This window comes from Citrus sinensis, chromosome 8 (genome assembly GCF_022201045.2).
Source record: "Citrus sinensis cultivar Valencia sweet orange chromosome 8, DVS_A1.0, whole genome shotgun sequence".
NCBI lineage: Eukaryota > Viridiplantae > Streptophyta > Magnoliopsida > Sapindales > Rutaceae > Citrus > Citrus sinensis.
Genome location: NC_068563.1, coordinates 1,029,104 through 1,047,702, shown reverse-complemented (window position 1 = coordinate 1,047,702; position 18,599 = coordinate 1,029,104). Strand labels below are relative to the sequence as shown.

The following is an 18,599-nucleotide window of genomic DNA, read 5'->3' as shown; positions in this document are numbered from 1 at the left end:
CTTTTTTTATAGCGGGCAGAATATTGCTTTCACTTTCATTTCAAAGCATATTGTATTCAATTTCTGTGGTCTGCTTTTTAACATCTATCCGCTTCATAGCTTTTCAAGGTTCTCAATAGTTTAACTGTTCCACCCAATTAGCTATTCTCGGATTCAAAAAGAGCCTGCGGGTTCTACTCAGCCTCAGTAATTCCCAAGATACTACCAGATTGAATGTGTCCTCAGGGTAGCCATCCCTTGAAAGCGAAGCCTTGCCACTAAATTAGAATAAGAATCATTCTGTTCACGGGGCAAGTGGCTAGTGCTCACTTTAAGCATGATTTTTAGAATCAATGAATTACAAATGTCAAATAAAAACTAGTTGACTGATCAAGATAAGATAGGAACGAGAATGAAAAGGGTAGCAAATAAATTTCAAGTTTTTCATCATTTATAAAATTCAATGATTCTTTGCTTGCCACTTTTTTACTTGTTTCGTGGAATTTATACTGTTCCCACTTTCATCAGTCCGAAACGAATTTGTGGACCTCTGAAACTTCACAACTGCACAAAATTTCACCATTAAATACACCTCCACTTTCCCTTTTGTATCGTAAACACGCAGATTACCTCCCTTCTTCCTCTTGAATCATCTGAATACAACTGCCACTGCTTTGATGGCATCAAAGAGAATTTTGAAGGAGCTCAGGGACTTGCAGAGGGATCCACCAACTTCATGCAGTGCAGGTAACTGAACTAAAGAATTTCAAATTGAGCTTTTATCATTGCCAAAACAGATTGGTGACTCTTCCTTGAAATGAATCGTTTTCAGGCCCTGTGGCTGAGGATATGTTCCACTGGCAAGCAACCATCATCGGTCCAAATGATAGTCCCTACGCTGGAGGTGTGTTCGTTGTAACCATCCATTTCCCTCCTGATTATCCCTTCAAACCTCCCAAGGTAAAAATAAAAAATGATGAATACTTTTGTTTTTTGTCTTTTCGGATCTTTTCGAACATTTATTCGCAATTATCCTGAGATGTTTCGCTGAACGAATGAATATCTGTAGGTTGCTTTCAAAACCAAAGTCTTCCATCCGAATATTAACAGCAACGGCAATATTTGCTTGGACATACTCAAAGAACAGTGGAGCCCTGCACTCACCATATCCAAGGTGACAATCTTCAATAACTTGCAAAACTACATGAAAGTCTTGCACACACTGGAGAAAATCCAAACAGACACTGAATGATTTGGATTCTGATCTATATTTCTTTGAATTTTGCAGGTGTTGCTCTCTATATGTTCATTGCTAACGGATCCAAATCCTGATGATCCTCTTGTTCCAGAGATTGCTCATATGTGCAAGACAGACAAAACCAAATACGAGTCATCGGCACGAAGCTGGACACAAAAATATGCCATGGGCTAACCCTGAAGGCAATATTAATATTTGAAAATTTTCCATCATCAAAAGATTCCTGTTACCTTGCTCAACTATAGAGAGGGCTCAAATCTTGCTATTTATTAGGCATTCATCAAGATCTATATATACTATGGTTATTGGTTGTGTGACTGCGTAATTTGAGTGTAATTTGGAGAGTATTTTCTCAGAATAAATAAACTTGGCCACTTTCTGGTTTGGATTTGCAATCAATGTCAATAAAGATTCAATGGATTAATAATCTTGTTCTATAATTATTAAAATCTTTGCTCCCCTTGTTCTACGGAAGATAGATTTACCTCCCCAAGTGGAACTTCAAAGGCTCCTGTTCTTTGCTAAAAAAAAAAAAAAACATTGGCTGTGGCACTTTGTGAGTTGAGACTTCATCACATTTAATTAGCCAAAGAATTGCCAGAACCAGTACATCTATAATACAACTTTGTATGGCAGAGTACCCTTCTCTTTTTTACAATTACTTCATATTTTTCGATTCTAACATCAATTCCTAGTTTTCGTTACCATATATATAATAAATCATAAAAATTGGAAGTCTAGAGCAAATACTTGGAAGATTATTGAAGAAAAAACCGAGGATGTAGCTGAAAATTTGAGGTTTTTCAACATAAAATTTGGATAGTGCTGTATGCGCAGACCATATAAGATCTACCTAATATGAAGCACTAGAGTTGGGGTTAAGCTCCACAAAATATCTGGGCCGGGCCAGATTGAAAACTTTCTGCATTGAATTCAGTACTGTGTAAAAACTATTGGCACCCCTCTGACTTCCTGAAAAGCCCCGCGCCTAAGTGCACCTCTTAAATATTTTTATGTGTGCGTAACCTTTTAGAATCCCATCTTCATTCCAAAAGCGATGCCGGTCCTGCAAGGGCTCGGACTCGCCGATATCGAGAAGTTACTCAATGCAGAGGCGATAGTCGCCATGAGATGGCACTCAAGTCAACCACTTTGGTGTCTCTCAAGCTGGACCAACCTTGTTGATATTCGTCTTGATGTTAGCGATCATCAATCATCATCATCATCGTGATGGTTGTAATGATCAATGTTATGGTGATGTTTTGGATAAGGTTGACGGACTAAAAGCTAAACACTAATGTAAAAGAATGTTCAATCGGATGTAAAAGAATGTCCACTGGGATTTGTTCAGTCTATGAGTCTAAGGAATGGTCAAAAAAACAGAAGACAACTTAAAGCGGTTGTGTACGATCCTGTTATATATGAAAATTCTACATTCATATTAAACTATTATTTTCTATATAGAAGGGAACATGAATTCTAAAATTATTATTGATCAATACTCAAATCCTCAAATAATTAAAGTTAAAGTTAATTTATGATTTTATCTCAAATTCTATATTTTATTTTTTAATTGGTTGTGTTATTTATTTATTTTTAATATATTCTCTTGTTAAGCTATTTTTTGTGTGTGTGTGTGTGTGCGCGCGCGCTTTTTTGTCTATTTTGAAATAAAAATGTATCAATAAACTTTTAAAAAATAAAAGAATAGAAAAATTAGTTTAATCTCAAAAAATAATAGTAAGAAAGACGTAATTTGACGAAAAAAAGTAAGTGAAAATGTTATAATTGAATTAAAAGTTCATGGATTAACTATCGTAGAATAAAATTTTATTTAATAATTTTACATTTTAGAATATTGGAAGAATTGATTTTAAATAAGTAAAATCTATAACGTGACTAATATATATTTTTTGCCTCAAATTTTAAGAAAAATTAATTAAAACCATTTGTCTAAAATCCTAAATATTGTTGAACCGACCTTAAAAAAGATGATTAAAAAATTGTGCCTAATATAGGATATAAGACAGCCTCGCCCCTACCATAAAATTATTCACTTCTTCTTTTAATTATATCCTGTAATTATTATTATCATTATTATATTATTATTTTCAATCATACTTGTACGTCCGGACTGATCAGACTTTAGTGAAAAAAATCTGTTGGGGCCGGGTACTTGAAGCCTTCATCGGTTTCGGTTTCGGTTTCTTTCGAGTCAATTTTCATCCTCAGACACATAATCTTCATTCTTCGGCACATCAAAGACGTCAGTTTCTAGTAAGCAGGGTCGGATTTGATCATCTTTCAATGAATAAAATAAAAAATCAAAAAATCAAAAAATCAAAAAGTTGACAGAATAACAGAACCAAGATATTTATATTTTACGACTCATATTCATATATAAATTATGTCTCTCGTCATTTATATAATATACTACTTCCATATCTTATCTCTACTCAATACTTTATGTTTAAAACGAGGTCCATATTTTAGATGGTGCGAGGTCATGATGTCATGAACCAAATCTGCATTAAACAAGTTTGCCCAGTGGGTCCTATTTTCTCCCTTTTTCCTAAAAATTGAAAGGAAATATTGGCAGTAAATTATCCTTTAATCTTTGGGGAAACCTTAGGTGCAACTGTAGTACCGTGTCACAGTTGCATCTAACCGTTGGATGCTAGTGGACCTCACTAATCTAACTGCATCCAACGGCTAGATGCAACTGTGGCACGGTGCCACAGTTGCACCGTAGCCTGATCCTTAATCTTTGTGGCTAGACATCAATCCTAATTGAGTTTGCCACAGTTGCACCGTAGCCTGATCCTTAATCTTTGTGGCTAGACATCAATCCTAATTGAGTTGATCCTCATTTTTTAAAAAAATAGCTTAAATTATATATACACACATATATACGTACATACATACATAAAATCTTTTTATAACGAGAGTATCTTTAATTTATTAAAGTAAAGATGTCACTAAATACAAAAAAATATAAATTTAAATACATTAAAAATTATATTTTTTACTAATTAGTATTGAAATCTATTTTTTTATTTATTACTGACGCGCGCGCGCACACATAACTAATAAGATTAAATAAAAAAATTTATCTCTATTTATTTATTTTTATTTTTTTTTTCGATTTCGAGCGAATCGCCCTCGTACAATAAGAGTACAAACTCTTCGGTGTCCGTTATAAAATTTGAGAGGGAAAAGCCTAAAGAGTCATTATCGATTAGTCTACGACTTTCAGTTGAATGTCGCTCACCTACCGAATCAGAGTAGTTGATACATCAAAATATGCTTAGCCAGCAAAGTTATATCTGCAATTAATAATTAAGAGAAACATTAAACTTAATATTCTATTTAATTACTTTGTTGGTTTTATAATAATGTCTTGTTCATAATTATTTATTTGCTTTTGTCTATTACAACATGTAGGTTCTGCAAGCGCCCACATGATCAACCAAATAATTAATTATAATAATCTATGTTATTCGGCCAAATGGAAAGAGAAAAATACTGCGATATATAGATATATATATATATATATATATATTGAAAAATAAGTGCAGCTCTGTGGCCTTATATGTTTGACCTGATCGCTTCGCTAAATGTGTTTCTCTTTGTAGAAAAGTGTTTCCAAAAACAAAATCAATCAGGCCATCACGTTTGCCTTCCTTCATTTTCCATTAGCAATCTTAGCTAATTATATAACACATTCGAATATTCTACTTTGATTGCTCAATTATACATAATAAAAAAAATGGCATGTGGATATTTGGAGATTAATTTGTTTCTAAAAAGATATTAGTTTATCTTACCACAAATTATTATTATTATTAATCTTGCAAACTTCTATTAGTATTGAATTGGTAAATGGTAATAGAACAGTATCATTCATTGTAAAATAAACAATTTTTTTTTTTAATCTTACAACAATAGTAGAATTTCCTCTTTGCTGTAATCTCTTCCTCTTTTGTAGTTACGTCTAATATTCAGTCAATATTATTGTGAAAAATAAAGAGACGAAAGTATCAAGAATATTCTAAATCCGTAAAATATATATTTGTGAACGACTCTACAAATTTATATACGGTATCTCTCATTATATTATGAATTATATTGCATATCATATCATATGAAGAATTTCGATTTTATTATATGAATAAGAATTTCTCATGAGATATGAAATTCATTTCTCATTCTATTCACTTACCAAAACACACCAACGAACACAAATATGTTTTTTTCTCTTTTAAAAAGTGTACATTTTGTTCCAACATGTAACACAAATAATAACACAACTGTGTTACGCGTACACCGCCAGCTTCAAAATGGGAAAGATTAGATTTGTCGGTGGAATTTGCTGATTTGTTGACACGTGTAATAGGATAGACATCATAACCGAACAGGTTAAAGTGGTTAATTCTGTTCCAGTAACAAGAAATCTAACAGGTGTCCGCTTATGGTTATTTATTTATTTATTTATTTTTACTAAGCATGCTAAGGGGGCTGTTAGCACTTATCTTTCAAATTCGAGTCATTAGTAAGAAAAGTATTTTTGGGTTCTGTCATATATCCCATGCTTGATTTAACTGATGTGATTCGATTTAAAATTTAGATAATTAAGGGTGTGAAAAGGAGTGAGGTGCTATAATTTTTAAGTTGTAATTATTGTGGAGTAAAAGATATAGTTGTAGAGTAAAAAATGAGAAAAAAAAATTATTAAATTATTAAAACTCAACTACAAATATTATCAAATACTTTAATAGCTCAGTTTTGACGGCTCAATTACCTCACCACACTCTCAAATGAGTTCTAAAGTTAATTGTTATCTTAAATACTCTTGTATTTATCATCTGCTGTATTGAAAAATAAGATATTTAAGGTTTGAAAAAAGATTGAACAAATGAACAGGAAATTGGAATTCAAAGTCAAATGAATTAAAAAGTCACACCGGCTGCAATTAATTCACACGTCTCTGCTAATATAATCATCTCAATGGCTGCATGCGTCATCGTGCATTTCACGACCGAAGACGTTTAACTTTCGGCTAAGAAAGAAAAGAATAAAAGATGATTAAAACAAAAAGGTTTTAACAAAGGGGAAATCGTTTATTTTGTGAAAGAAATGGGTCAAAACATATACAAATCGTCATCACTTTATTAAAGAAAAGAAGGATTGATAATGATACACAGGGCTTGCATGGCACGGCGAGTTACATGCATGGTTCTTGAATTTGTGCTCGTCATTATCACCACCATTAATTATCAAAATTTGACCCCACCATTCAAAGTGTTTTAAGATACTTGATTTATATATATAATGCTAGCTTTTTCTTTCTTTAGATTTTAGTTATGATTACGCTTTGCCAATGAAGTGTTGCTAATGTTGTTGATGCACTTGATTATTTCTAAATTTTATATTGTTCTCGATATCAATATATATATATTTTTTAAAAAAAATTTAATTTTACAAGTTCAAAGAATCTATTAACTAGAAGTATGTAGGCAGACACACACAATTTAAACCAATCGAGCCAACCCGCAACAGCCGGTGAAAAATATTTCTGAGCTCGTATATCGGAACCTGAAATCACCGGATAACATAGGTTTCCCGCGAATTTTGCACGTATCTTTAACGGTATAAACTAACTAACTAAGGCTAATTCAACTAAAGTATTTGCTCCCTTCTCTTTTCAGAAAATTTAGGGCTTTTAGCTCCTCTTCCTTTTGCCTTTGCCGACACTTTCTTCTCGCCATTTCCACAAAAATCACCATTTTTTAAAAAATCCCATTTGCTTATCTAATCTTTTTCGTCACCAATCACCCATCTTTTCCTTTTTTAAATAATTCCTTCATTTTTCCATTATTTTAATATATGATTCCTCTGCTTTTGAATAGTAGTTTGCATTAGGTAGGGTGATGAGCTTTGGCGGCAATTTTATTTTAAAAACATGCGAGGTCTTAAAGAAGAATGGGTACAAAATTTAGGTGCATTTTCTCTTGTCCTCTTTCATTTAACTTGTTCTTGATTCAATATTAAAAAAAAAAAAAAAAAAAAAACTCTTTAGTCCATAGTGCAAGATTTGGTTCAAAATTTAATGGGATGTTTTTTATAACTGTAAACTTTTGGTTCTTACAAGAGAATCTCTTGATGGGGTATCATGCATTTGTTTATAATTACAAGTTACAAGTGGTGGCTTTAGGTGCCTAGCATGTTGTAGCAGTAAACTAATAACGGTAGCTTTTCTGTCGCAGTGATAGGCATGATCATTGCAAGAACTGGGAAGGTTGTTAAAAGAGGATCTGTGTGCAGATTGTTTGCAAATTGGGGAAAGATTAATAATAGAATCAATAAAGGGATTGAATTTGCGGTAGCAATTTAGCAGAAGAGAAACGGAGAACTAAAAATGCCAATTGAACAGATGAAGAACAGGAACGTGTTGGTTGGAATTCGAATCGATAGCCATAGCAGGGATCTTCTGAGCTGGGCTCTAGTGAAAGTTGCTGAGCCTGGAGATTCTGTTATTGCTATTCATGTTTGTCGAAATGCCGGTAACCCCCTTTTCCCGTTACTAAGTTCAGAACCTTATGGCTTTAATTTGCACATAATTAGTTATTGATTCAAAGTCTTCAACACAGATCATGCTTCAAAAGACAAGTCATTGTTGGATAGTTATTTAGAAGTCTATGAAGGACTGTGTTCTGTAAATCAGGTTTGTGATTGTACCCTTTCTGATAATATTATCATAAGTTTGATTAATTTGATCATGGTTTCTGATATTTGGGTTTACAGGTAGGCCTCGCTGGCCAGATCATGGCAGGAAGTTCGGTCCGAAGAGTTTTAGTTAGAGAGGCTAAGAACTATGCTGCCGCGGCCTTAGTTGTGGGGACGAGCAAGAAAAGTGCTCTTGGGTAGGGGCAGCTAGAAGTTCAAGATTTGTATTAGTTGAATTTAGTGCGGTTCTTTTCTGATTACTCTAAACAGATTTTATTTTTCAGAGGTAGGTGTTCGACGGCTAAATATTGCTTCAAGAAATTGCCACCAACAACTGATGTTTTGGCGATCAACAATGGGAGAATTGTCTTCAGAAGGTGCAACAATAATCAACTACCAGGTTTGAATGTTTGATATGTGAGTCCTTGTGAGAAAAAAGTCCTCGAAATACATCCCTCAAGGTTGTTAAATATGCTTGTGGTTATGGCAGGAGTCAATGGAAATCCAAGACCTAGTGTTAGTCTAATTGAAAGTCAGTGTTTTAAAGAAAGCCAATCTGAATTTGCTTATTCCGAGGCTGAGACTGAGAAATCGAGTGGAAGAGGCAGTGATGCAGCATCAAAAGATAGATATCCAACTCTTTTATGTGAAAGTAGGACTATTTCGAGATCAAGTTCTGTTTTATCAGTAGATATTTTGGAGCATAGGCCTGGTTGGCCGTTGCAACGCAGAGCTAGTTCAGGGACACCAGAAGCCATTAATGCAAGGAAGCTGTCTGTGGTGCAATGGGTTATGAGCTTACCAAATCGTTCCCCACTGCACAGTCCTACATGTTCTACTACGGATGAAAAGCGATCGGAAAGAGAGATGAGTGACATTGTGGATGAGAGTATTAGGAACGGTTCATTAGATGAGCTAAGGAAAGGCTTGGAGGTTCTGCTTAAAATGAGCACATGTGGTTTGAAATGGTTTAGTTATGAGGTTCTGCAAACTGCAACTTCTGAATTTTCTTCAGGTTTTTACCTTTTATTGTCCTAAAAGTGCCAAGATTTCCCCTTTTTTGACACTCTTTGGGCGTGTCTTTTCCCTAATTTCTTCTTTTCTCGTAACAGAAAATCTCATAGGGAAAGGAGGATGTAACCGAGTGTACAAGGGAGTTCTTCCTGATGGTAAGCATGTAGCAGTAAAGATTATGGAGTCATCCAAAGAAGCATGGAAGGATTTTGCCCATGAAGTTGATATCATCTCAACCTTGGAGCACAAGAACATAGCACCTCTGCTTGGGGTCTGCATTGAAGATGATAATCTAATTTCTGTTTACCATTTCTTGTCTAAAGGAAGCTTAGGAGAGTACTTACATGGTAAAGCTTGATCTGTGCTCTCTTTTATCTTGATCAAACTTGTTGTAAGCCTAGCTGACGTGAGTTAATGTATAGGTAAGTGCAGAGATAAGCATCCGTTGTCATGGGAAGTAAGATTTAATATAGCTGTTGGGATTGCTGAAGCTTTATTTTACCTCCACAATGAATGCTCAAGGCCTGTTATTCATCGAGATATCAAGTCCTCAAACATACTTGTATCGGACAAATTTGAAGCCCAGGTGCTTTTATCATCAATCATTTTCAGATAATCTGATAATAAGTCTCAAATTTATTACATGGCTTATCAATGTTTCAACATGACAGCTATCCGATTTTGGCCTGGCAATATGGGGACCGGCAGGTTCATCTTTTATGACTGGAGACGAAGTCGTTGGAACTTTTGGGTATCTTGCTCCTGAATATTTTATGTATGGTAAGCTCAGTGACAAGGTAGATGTCTATGCTTTCGGTGTAGTTCTGCTTGAATTACTATCAGGAAGAGAACCTATCAGCAGTGCTCCTAAAGTCCAAGAGAGCTTGGTTATGTGGGTAAGTATCATCTCTAAAAGTTATATAATTTTTTAGTTGTTACTTGTGAACAATGTTGTGAAGGAATAACAATTTACAAGTACTTTGGATTCAGGCAAAACCAAAAACAGAGAATGGGGATCTGAAAGGCCTACTGGATCCTAATTTGGATGGGAAATATGATGAGGTCCAAATGCAGAGAATAGTTCTTGCAGCTAACCTCTGCACCACACGGGCAGCTCGCCTTCGCCCTACAATGAAAGAGGTAAAAGCATTTCACTCTTCAAGTTTTAGTTAGTAGCAGAGTGAATTTTTCATAGAATTTTCCATTTCTCCAGATTCTACAGCTCCTGAGAGGGGACAATGATTTTGACAAGTCAGTGATCTCTCCAAATAAAGGCATTGAGGATTTGGATAAGCAGGAGGATAATGATGATGAGGTTTATCCAAATTCAAGTGCTGAGTTACATTTGAGTCTAGCATTGCTCAACGTTGATGATGACTCTACATCATTTAGTAGTATGGAGCCAACCAACAGAATTTCGATGGAGGAGTACCTGAAAGGGAGATGGAGCAGATCATCGAGCTTCAATTAGCTTTTCGTGCACTTGTATGAACAGATTTGCATTTTCTCAAGGCCAAATCTGCCGTGATAAATTTAATTGTGAGATATAATTGTGTCCTTAGTTTCTGTGCAGTAGAGAGTTTCTGTACAGTAGATTCATAGAAGAGCACCCAGTGTTTGAGGTGGTTCATAGATGTAGGTTATGTAGAATTCTGAAATAAAAAGAGTGCTAAAGAAGCTCATTGTTGTTGCAGATGCTCACTGGAATGGATATGTTTGTAAGTCCGCAGATGTTGCTGCAATGGTGTTTAACATATTTCCATATGAAAATGCGAAAAAAAAAATTATATGTTCTGGGGATCCATAGTTCAGGGATTAGCCAGGCATATTTCAACTGAATATGAGCAAACAAAAATTATATTCTGGTTCCTAATTACAGAGAGTTTCAGAGTCACTGATCTCAGATACAACAATGGCAAAAAGAGCATTGGCAAAAGCAGTAATATACTTTTATTCCGAAATGAAAATGGACATAATTGCCGGTGCACAATTACTTCATAAGCTATATATTTTTGCTTGTATCTTATTTTTTCACCAATATTGTAGTAGTAGGAAACAAAATTCACTTTAGGTGACGTAAGTATACTGCAATGCACAGCAGGTGATTGATCCTTCATACACCGCCAACATGTAATAATATCTTCAGGCAGGCATGATACAAAAGAACACAAACCCCTTATACCAATCAACACATATTTTCTTGACAATTCAGGCTAATAAATTTAGAATAACACAGTACATGGCAAAATACAGTTATTGACTTGGTGCAAAAATATTGATACATGGCGTAGAGAACATCTTCCATTCCACAAATAATCACAGCAAGCATTAGATAAGTCAGATGCATTGCTCCCAGGAAGTTATCGTCAAACTCAGGGTGCTCAATCTGAAAGGGAGCAGCAGCCCAATCCCAAACTAGTTGTTTATATTGTGATTCTGCATCCAGCAAGCAACTTTCAGTGAGTATAGAAGTTGAAGCTATTTCAGCATTCTGGTCTGCAACGAGATCTGCCTTTTGCGATGAGAAATGCCATAACTCTTTGCGAGGTCCAGGAGCCAATTCCTTGACAACAGTTGTGGATACTATGGACAAAGAACACAACTGCCCATCTCTGGAGCTAGGAACCACATAATCTGTTCTTGTAGTACAGCAGCCAGCTACATTGCTGGATAGAACTTGTCGGTACTTATGCTCTTTTAGTCGCAGATCAACCTGAATTATGCTTCCTATAGTAGGAATATCAACATCAGTAAGAAGATAAACAGAACCAACAATCGCGTAAACAATTGAGGAAGGCAAAAAGCTAAAGACTACTTACCGTGTTCTTTGCCTTTAATGTTTTGGGTGTTGTGTGAAGAGTCATTCAGGCTATCAGATACAGGTTGCTCAAGCTCCTCGGTGAGACTGCTCTTATGAACAATTGGTTTACATTTTCTCTATTCATTTGACAGTCCCTTGTATCCCCCCATTTCTTGGTCCTCTTAAGCTTGTGCCCACACTTTTGCTCCTCCTCCTCCTCCTTTTTTCTTTTTTTCCCCTCTTCTCATCAGTTGCCTTATCTTTCTTGACCTTAATTAAAGACCAGAAAGAGTCAATTTCAGGAAATTAAACCCATAATTCACTCTATTCAACCATTAACAAAAGAAACCAGTGCTTGGCTTGTATGAAGCATCAAGCGAGAATTAGACAAGCTTCCAAATTAACTCATTGTTTGCACAGTACTAGAATAAAGACCAATTTGCTACACAAGAGTTATAGACAAGAGGGCAAAAAATTATTCAAGGAAACAGCCTTAATGAGCTGCAAAACAGCCTCGTCGCTCACCCCATTCAACACTAACCACGGCGGAGGAAACGTTGCACACCTTGCCATTGTTTATCATCAACAAATACTTGATTTTCTTAATATTACAAAAAAACCACAAAATACCCGCCAATAATAATAATAATAATAAAGAAATATTTAAATATATCAACGAAATCACCACTGTTCTGTTTTTGTTCTTGTGTAAATGAGATATTCCTTGATATTTATGTTTAACGAGATTAAAGAAATGATACATAGACGCGCGCGCGCGTATAATCATTCTTAAGTGTAAGTACTATTATTTTTATAAATATATATTGTTGTTAAATTATATAGTTTAATAACATTAAAATTTGATTTTATTAAATTTTATAATTTAAAAATATATCTGCATAAAAATAAAAAAAAGAGCTGTTGGACTAAAAAAAACTACATATAATAGAAAGCATAACATTTAAGCAATATGAATGTAAAGAGAGACAAGAGAGAGTGTTCCCGTTTAACATTTAAGCAAATATGAATGATGAGACAAGAGAGAGTTTTCCCTTGATTTTGAAGGTTAAAAAAAAAAACTTGAATATAATTAAATAAATTTTAAATATGTTTAAAGTAAGTTGGGAAAAAAAACCAATGGTTTAAATTATATTTGTCGTGCCCTTATCGCAAATTGAAACAACAGAATAAACATGAAATAATGATCCATTTATAACTCTTTTATGTAAACTAACGTGGCATAATATACATCATTACACTTACCTCCCATTACTTTTTGAAATTGGTTACCTTCCATGGATATTATAATATGGGCTCGACTAGAAATCTAAAGATTTATTGATACATTGAAAGACATATATTTTATGTTATGTCTATGTATTCTTAAGCACGTTATTGTTTGAGTATCGTTAAATAATCAAATTTTATTAATTTTTATTTACTTTCATATGATTTTACAATATTTAAAATATTGGATACAATACCAGTTGACTCTATTTTATTCATACTCACGAAAAAAAATTATGAGTAATGATAGACTTTTTAAATTTTTTATTATAGATTTCATCATAAATGAGGTGTCATTAATGATTGGTTAGTATTTTTTATAAAATTTAAGTAAATTAATTATATTATTTTATCAATTAATTGATAGATATCAAAATTAATTTAGAATAATTTTTTTAGATAAAAAATTTAAGATATAAAACAATACTCAAAAGTTATTTGTATCTGTTTCCACGAAAAAAATTAAAAAAAGAGGGAGAGAGAAAAAAAAAAAAAAAAAGTAGTGAAAATTGAGGGCCATAGTTTCTAAATAATAGCCAAGTGGCAACCTTTTAATCATTATTTTGTAACTTTTTACGAAAGTCTTAAAATGAATGCCATCTCCACGTTTGCCCATTTGCTACTAGGAATAAAGATGCTTTCCAGATCGTTGTTTTTTGTTTTTTATTTTTTATTTTTTTCTGCAAAGCATCTCGAAGTGACACGTTCGCCAGTTTTTGGTTATTTTTTTCTGAAGGTAAGTGGGTTGAATAGTAGTCAAATGCTGTGTGGCTCAAAAATCTAATCATTTATAAAGAGAAAGAATAAATGAATAATTATTACACTCTTTGATTTCTACTTGTGAGTCCAATAATTGTCATGAAACTTAAGGAACTTTTGAGTTGATAAAAGTGTACTTAACGTAATTACTTAAAGAGTGTGTGTATTTGAAAATGTTTTTGATATCAAATTAGTAAGAAGATTTCTGGTTTTTCATAAATTTCGTCTCACTTTGGTTGGTCGTGGTACTGAGGAGGGTCTATTAAGATAATATTTTTATATAAGACGAGGTTATTGGAACCCACTAAAATACTCATTAAACTCAATATTTAATAAATTTTTAATTATTAAAATGTCCACACAGAAAATTATTATAATAGACAAGACTATATAATTAAATTAAATAAAAAAATTACAGCTTTTCTCCCATATTCTTTATTATTCGATGTACTATTTTCATGACGTTTATGATTTTTTTTAAGCCACATATTAATTTTATTTTTTCTTATTTACACTTTTGACTTTTCTTAGTAGAACGAAGTTTCAATGAATTTTTAATACATTTGGATGCTAGTACAATTCCTCTTGACTTCCACCATCTAATTTCATCATTTCCAATTTTTTTGAATAGGACAACGAATCCTCTTCCCATTTAGTAAGCTTTCTCCTATGTAAGAAAAAAAAAAAAACGCAAGAACTGTTGCAATTACTTAAATTTTTTATTTATTATAAATGTAATTGTAATTTTGTTATCAGTTGTTTATTTAAAATTTTTTAAGTGTATTGTTCCAAACACGAAAAAAATATCAGAGGGAAAACATCTACTAAAAATTAAAAATAAGAAGTTTAAGAATTTGAGATAAAATAGTGATGGAAAAAAGTCCAAATATAAAGAAGAAAATAACGAGGAAATGGAGAAACGACGTGGAAAGAAAATAATAAGAGAAATAATGATAATTTAGCTTAATAAGAGTATTTTGGGTATTAACATGAGTTAGTAAAGAAAAATTGTATATTTTAAATTTTAAAAATGTGTTTATTCAATAAATGAGTTGTTAAATAGGTTCAAATTGTCCCACCCTTTTATATACATACAGTGCATCCCAATAATTATTTTAAAATTACGCACAAGCCCCTCGAGAACCTATAAATTAAAGCAGTGTTGCGTTATTTTAAAACTTCTCACCACTGACTCTGAGAAAAGACTTGAGGATTCTCTGTGAACCAATCGCTCTGTCAGCGTCCCTGGTAAGTCCATTGTTGTTTACTTACCATCAAATGTGGCGCATTTATTTACCTTTTTTTTGTTGCCTCTTTAGGTTTCACGGGGTCTCTTTATAGACATAAATATTTAAATAGGAAAAGTTCACCCGTGTTCTGTAAAGCCGTCTTTTAGTTTTCTAGGGTTTTGGTCTCGGACCAGACTTGATTTTTCCATTGGTGTTTTTTCTCGCGAAGCCTTGATTGCCTATATGGTTCTTGTAGCTTCAACATTTCAATTTTCCCTGCAATTTATGGTATTTCGAGGTAAGCTCTTTTTGTTCTTGGTTTGATTGAATTTGATGTAAAAAGGTTTTTTTTTTTTTTTTTTTGGTCGTTGATTTGAATTTGCATCTGGTTTATTACTGGATTTCTAGAATTCATTGTCTTTTTGTTTGTAGCTTCATACTAGGGTTTTAGTTGATTTCTTATTTTTCCTGCTCAGATTATTGTTTATGTGCTCATTAAGGGTTTTGTTTCACAATTTTTCGTCAGGGTGTTGCTAAGATCCATGCTACTGGAGAATTGGCTTAAATTATCATCTGGGTCAATATCAAAATTCCAAATTTACCTCTTTTGTGGGTTTAGAGTTTAATTTGAAATGGATGATGGGGAGGTTGATTTCTCGAACCAAGAAATGCTTAGCGCAAACATTGGTGATTTTCCTAGCTGCTCAATGGACAGTTTTTTTGAAGATATTTTGAAGGATACTCATGCTTGCACTCATACACACACTTGCAACCCGCCAGGACCTGACTCCTCTCATACTCATACTTGTTTTCATGTGCATACTAAAATTGTGGCTCCCACAAGTGAGGATAAGGTGTCCACTGATGATACCGCAGAGTCCACTGAAAAGAAAACAAAGAAACGCCCCCTCGGTAACCGTGAAGCTGTTAGAAAGTATAGGGAGAAGAAGAAGGCACGTACAGCGTCCTTAGAGGATGAAGTTGTGAGATTGAGGGCTGTGAATCAGCAGTTATTGAAGAGGTTGCAGGGTCAGGCAGCATTGGAGGCCGAGGTTGCGAGGCTTAAATGTCTGCTTGTAGATATTCGGGGTAGAATTGAAGGGGAGATTGGATCTTTTCCTTACCAGAAATCAGTCAACAATATGAATTTGCCTAATCCACATTCAGCTGGTGCATATGTGGTGAACCCATGCAATATGCGTTGTGATGATCAAGTTTATTGCCTTCACCCAGGAATGGAGGATAAAAGTGGAGAAGGCATCGAACTGAATGGCCAAGGCTTTAGTGGTTGCGAGTTTGAGAACCTGCAATGTGTGGGAAATCAAAGTTCAGGGGTGAGGGAACTTCCTGGATGTGGAGATGGGAATGTTGCCACCAATACCCATTCTTCTGCCACTAAAAACAGGAAAGGTGAAGCTTGACTGCCATTTTTCTCTAGAATTTACCTATCATTTACTCGATTAATTTACGTGTTTTGTGATAAGATTTGATCAACATTTTCCATCAGCTTTTATGACGTAATAACTGAGGCTTCTCTCATTTTAACTTGTCTGTGAGAAATTAGATCCTGGACTGTTGTCAGCTTTCATTTTTCTGTTTCTCTGTGTTGTTTAGGAACTTTAATGTTGTGAAAGTACATAGGTGATTCTTGAGATTACTTAATATGGTTGTAACAGATTGTTGCTCAGAAATGTCTTAAGGATTTGTGGTGACTATCAGATTATTGCTCTTCAGATGCTATGTTTAGAATGGAAATTTGGGGAAGAGTGGAAGTTCAAGTTAGGGATAGGGAATTACTTTAGAATCAATTCACATCTTAATTTATATTATATGGGTGGTGACACCTGTATAGTTTTCCATAGTTTGATTTTTCAATCCATGTAATACGTCTGTTAACAAAAATTTGTTGTAGCTGAAATAGGTCTAGGATTTAAGGGTAGATCTAGGAGAGTTAAAGTGGCTTTAGTTTTCTTACATTTCGAAGCTTTTTGTAGTTCAGTCATATCTCATGTCATAAGGTAATAGCACTAACTCGTAAGTACAACTGTGTTGAAGGATGGAAACTGAAAGCCAGGTACTTTTATGTGGTAGTATTAAAGTATAAAAGGATTCACATGTCGTAAGCACACTGAAATAAAAGTAGCAGTATACAACTACCATAGTTCTTCATGGATTCTTCTCACGGGGACAGTTACCTACAAGCAACAATGGTGAACAAAGTCATCTCATTCTTTCAGTCTGTTTTTTTCCCAACTTGTGGATGCATTGATATATTTTCATTTATCTGGGAATTATGGGGCTTATCCATTAATTATTTTTAACATACTGTTGGCATTTCATTTTTATAAGGGTAACTTGATAATACTTAATTCATGAACCTTGCAAATTCCATTCAGTCTTTCTGATCTAACCACAAGCAACCCCATATAGCTTTGAGGCTTAGGCAATCATTGCTTGTTAGCCTTTCAGTTGCTCTGATCTCTTACGACTATCTCATTTATCATTTTAGGAGGGACTCGTGCAGCAACAGCAGGCTGAAAAGCAGACTGGATGGCATTATCCTTATTTTCGTGAGTACATATCATCTTGCAATAATTAGTTATGTCAGGTAGCAGCAACAAACTTCTTCAGGTTGCTTTGTGCTCTTTATTTTTCATTTCTGTTTCTTTTTTGCTTTACCCTACTGTTGAGTTGTAAACTAGCACAGCTTGTTTATGTTGAGCTCAACTTTAAGTCGATTTGTTGCTATTCCAGTTTGTTAAGTTAGTTCATGCTCGAAGTGTAGATTTGTTTGTTAGAGGGGAAATTAATGGGTCTGGAACTAGTAGAATCTGTGAGCAGAGACCAGTTTTCTGGTTACATGTTATCTATATAAGATTTAACTCGGCCTTTAATTAATATATGAACTATTGAAGTGCTTTCTTAATGTATAGCATTCTTTTCCAATTTTGATTATTGGTAATGTAAAATTCCTTTCCCTCACTTTTTTTTTTTAATTTTATTTGGATGGGTTTTTCAAATACTCTCTTTCTAAGCTATTAGTTATGGTTGATGAATGACAGACTTTAGGCAAGATGGCGTGCCTTTGAGTGACGTTTATCTAGTGTAAGCCATGAAGAGGTAAGTAACAAATCCTCACAACCGATATCTGATCTTGCCCTGGAGAATTATACATTAGTGGAGGAAGTCCACCCCTGCCTGCATTTTTATCGGGATGGAAGCATAAATTCAACTGGCCTTGCAAGTTAGGGATGGGATCCTCTCAACCTAGTTGAGAGGCCTGCTAGGAAGATACTTGTGTTGCCGTACAATGGCTGTTATTGTTCCCTCTCATAACGAAAAGAAAATGGATTCAAGAAGAAAAATAAGATGTTTGAAATGGCAAACTGACTGAATAGATATACATTGTGTTTTGGGAATTTGCCTTAATAAAGCGTTTAGCAATTGCAATATAAGCTTTCTTTGTGCTCTTTGCTTTTGCCGAAGGGAATTATATAATGTGCTTTTGCGAGGAAAAGATGTTGAATAATGAAACGTTGGGCCAATG

General features: G+C 34.2%; 3 protein-coding genes and 1 long non-coding RNA gene across 7 annotated transcripts; 3 read left to right on the top strand and 1 right to left on the bottom strand.

Annotated features, from left to right (window-relative positions):
- The first annotated feature begins 154 nt into the window (after positions 1 to 154).
- On the top strand, positions 155 to 1,621 carry LOC102630275 (ubiquitin-conjugating enzyme E2 10). The gene is made up of 4 exons (XM_006486681.4): positions 155 to 726; positions 812 to 939; positions 1,049 to 1,153; positions 1,268 to 1,621. The coding sequence occupies exons 1-4, from the start codon at positions 657 to 659 to the stop codon at positions 1,409 to 1,411; spliced, it is 447 nt and encodes a 148-aa protein (XP_006486744.1). The 5' UTR covers positions 155 to 656; the 3' UTR covers positions 1,412 to 1,621.
- Positions 1,622 to 6,798: 5,177 nt separating this feature from the next.
- Positions 6,799 to 10,696, top strand: LOC102629784 (protein kinase STUNTED). Its single transcript, XM_006486679.4, has 11 exons — positions 6,799 to 7,236; positions 7,504 to 7,800; positions 7,888 to 7,961; positions 8,042 to 8,160; positions 8,248 to 8,363; positions 8,454 to 8,978; positions 9,076 to 9,324; positions 9,400 to 9,563; positions 9,649 to 9,873; positions 9,968 to 10,117; positions 10,191 to 10,696. The coding sequence occupies exons 2-11, from the start codon at positions 7,656 to 7,658 to the stop codon at positions 10,446 to 10,448; spliced, it is 2,025 nt and encodes a 674-aa protein (XP_006486742.2). The 5' UTR covers positions 6,799 to 7,236; positions 7,504 to 7,655; the 3' UTR covers positions 10,449 to 10,696.
- A 260-nt stretch (positions 10,697 to 10,956) lies between these two features.
- On the bottom strand, positions 10,957 to 12,418 carry LOC102629611 (uncharacterized). The gene is made up of 3 exons (XR_008050801.1): positions 12,303 to 12,418; positions 11,797 to 12,047; positions 10,957 to 11,704 (listed from the first exon to the last, which is right to left on the bottom strand). It is a non-coding gene; the product is annotated as an uncharacterized LOC102629611 (long non-coding RNA).
- Positions 12,419 to 14,946: 2,528 nt separating this feature from the next.
- LOC102628933 (hypothetical protein) lies at positions 14,947 to 18,507 on the top strand. Of its 4 annotated transcripts, none has more exons than XM_025102244.2 (4): positions 15,015 to 15,071; positions 15,309 to 15,350; positions 15,579 to 16,462; positions 17,562 to 17,978. In XM_025102244.2, exons 3-4 carry the CDS (start codon positions 15,685 to 15,687, stop codon positions 17,588 to 17,590), a joined length of 807 nt encoding a protein of 268 aa, XP_024958012.1. In that variant the 5' UTR covers positions 15,015 to 15,071; positions 15,309 to 15,350; positions 15,579 to 15,684; the 3' UTR covers positions 17,591 to 17,978. The 4 variants fall into 4 exon arrangements, with proteins under 4 accessions (XP_006486740.1, XP_024958012.1, XP_006486739.1 ...); XM_006486678.3 differs by lacking the exon at positions 15,015 to 15,071 and adding an exon at positions 18,115 to 18,507 and having other exon boundaries at positions 15,089 to 15,350; positions 17,562 to 17,622; XM_006486677.4 differs by lacking the exon at positions 15,309 to 15,350 and having other exon boundaries at positions 14,947 to 15,071.
- Positions 18,508 to 18,599: the final 92 nt, after the last annotated feature.

Coding starts and splice junctions, on each gene's coding strand:
- LOC102630275 (XM_006486681.4), top strand. CDS start 657: ATGGCATCAAAGAGAATTTTGAAGGAGCTCAGGGACTTGCAGAGGGAT. Junction 727..811: donor ACCAACTTCATGCAGTGCAG/GTAACTGAACTA, acceptor AATCGTTTTCAG/GCCCTGTGGCTGAGGATATG. Junction 1,154..1,267: donor CTGCACTCACCATATCCAAG/GTGACAATCTTC, acceptor TGAATTTTGCAG/GTGTTGCTCTCTATATGTTC.
- LOC102629784 (XM_006486679.4), top strand. CDS start 7,656: ATGCCAATTGAACAGATGAAGAACAGGAACGTGTTGGTTGGAATTCGA. Junction 7,801..7,887: donor TCATGTTTGTCGAAATGCCG/GTAACCCCCTTT, acceptor TCTTCAACACAG/ATCATGCTTCAAAAGACAAG. Junction 8,979..9,075: donor AACTTCTGAATTTTCTTCAG/GTTTTTACCTTT, acceptor TTCTCGTAACAG/AAAATCTCATAGGGAAAGGA.
- LOC102628933 (XM_006486678.3), top strand. CDS start 15,685: ATGGATGATGGGGAGGTTGATTTCTCGAACCAAGAAATGCTTAGCGCA. Junction 16,463..17,561: donor TGCCACTAAAAACAGGAAAG/GTGAAGCTTGAC, acceptor TTATCATTTTAG/GAGGGACTCGTGCAGCAACA.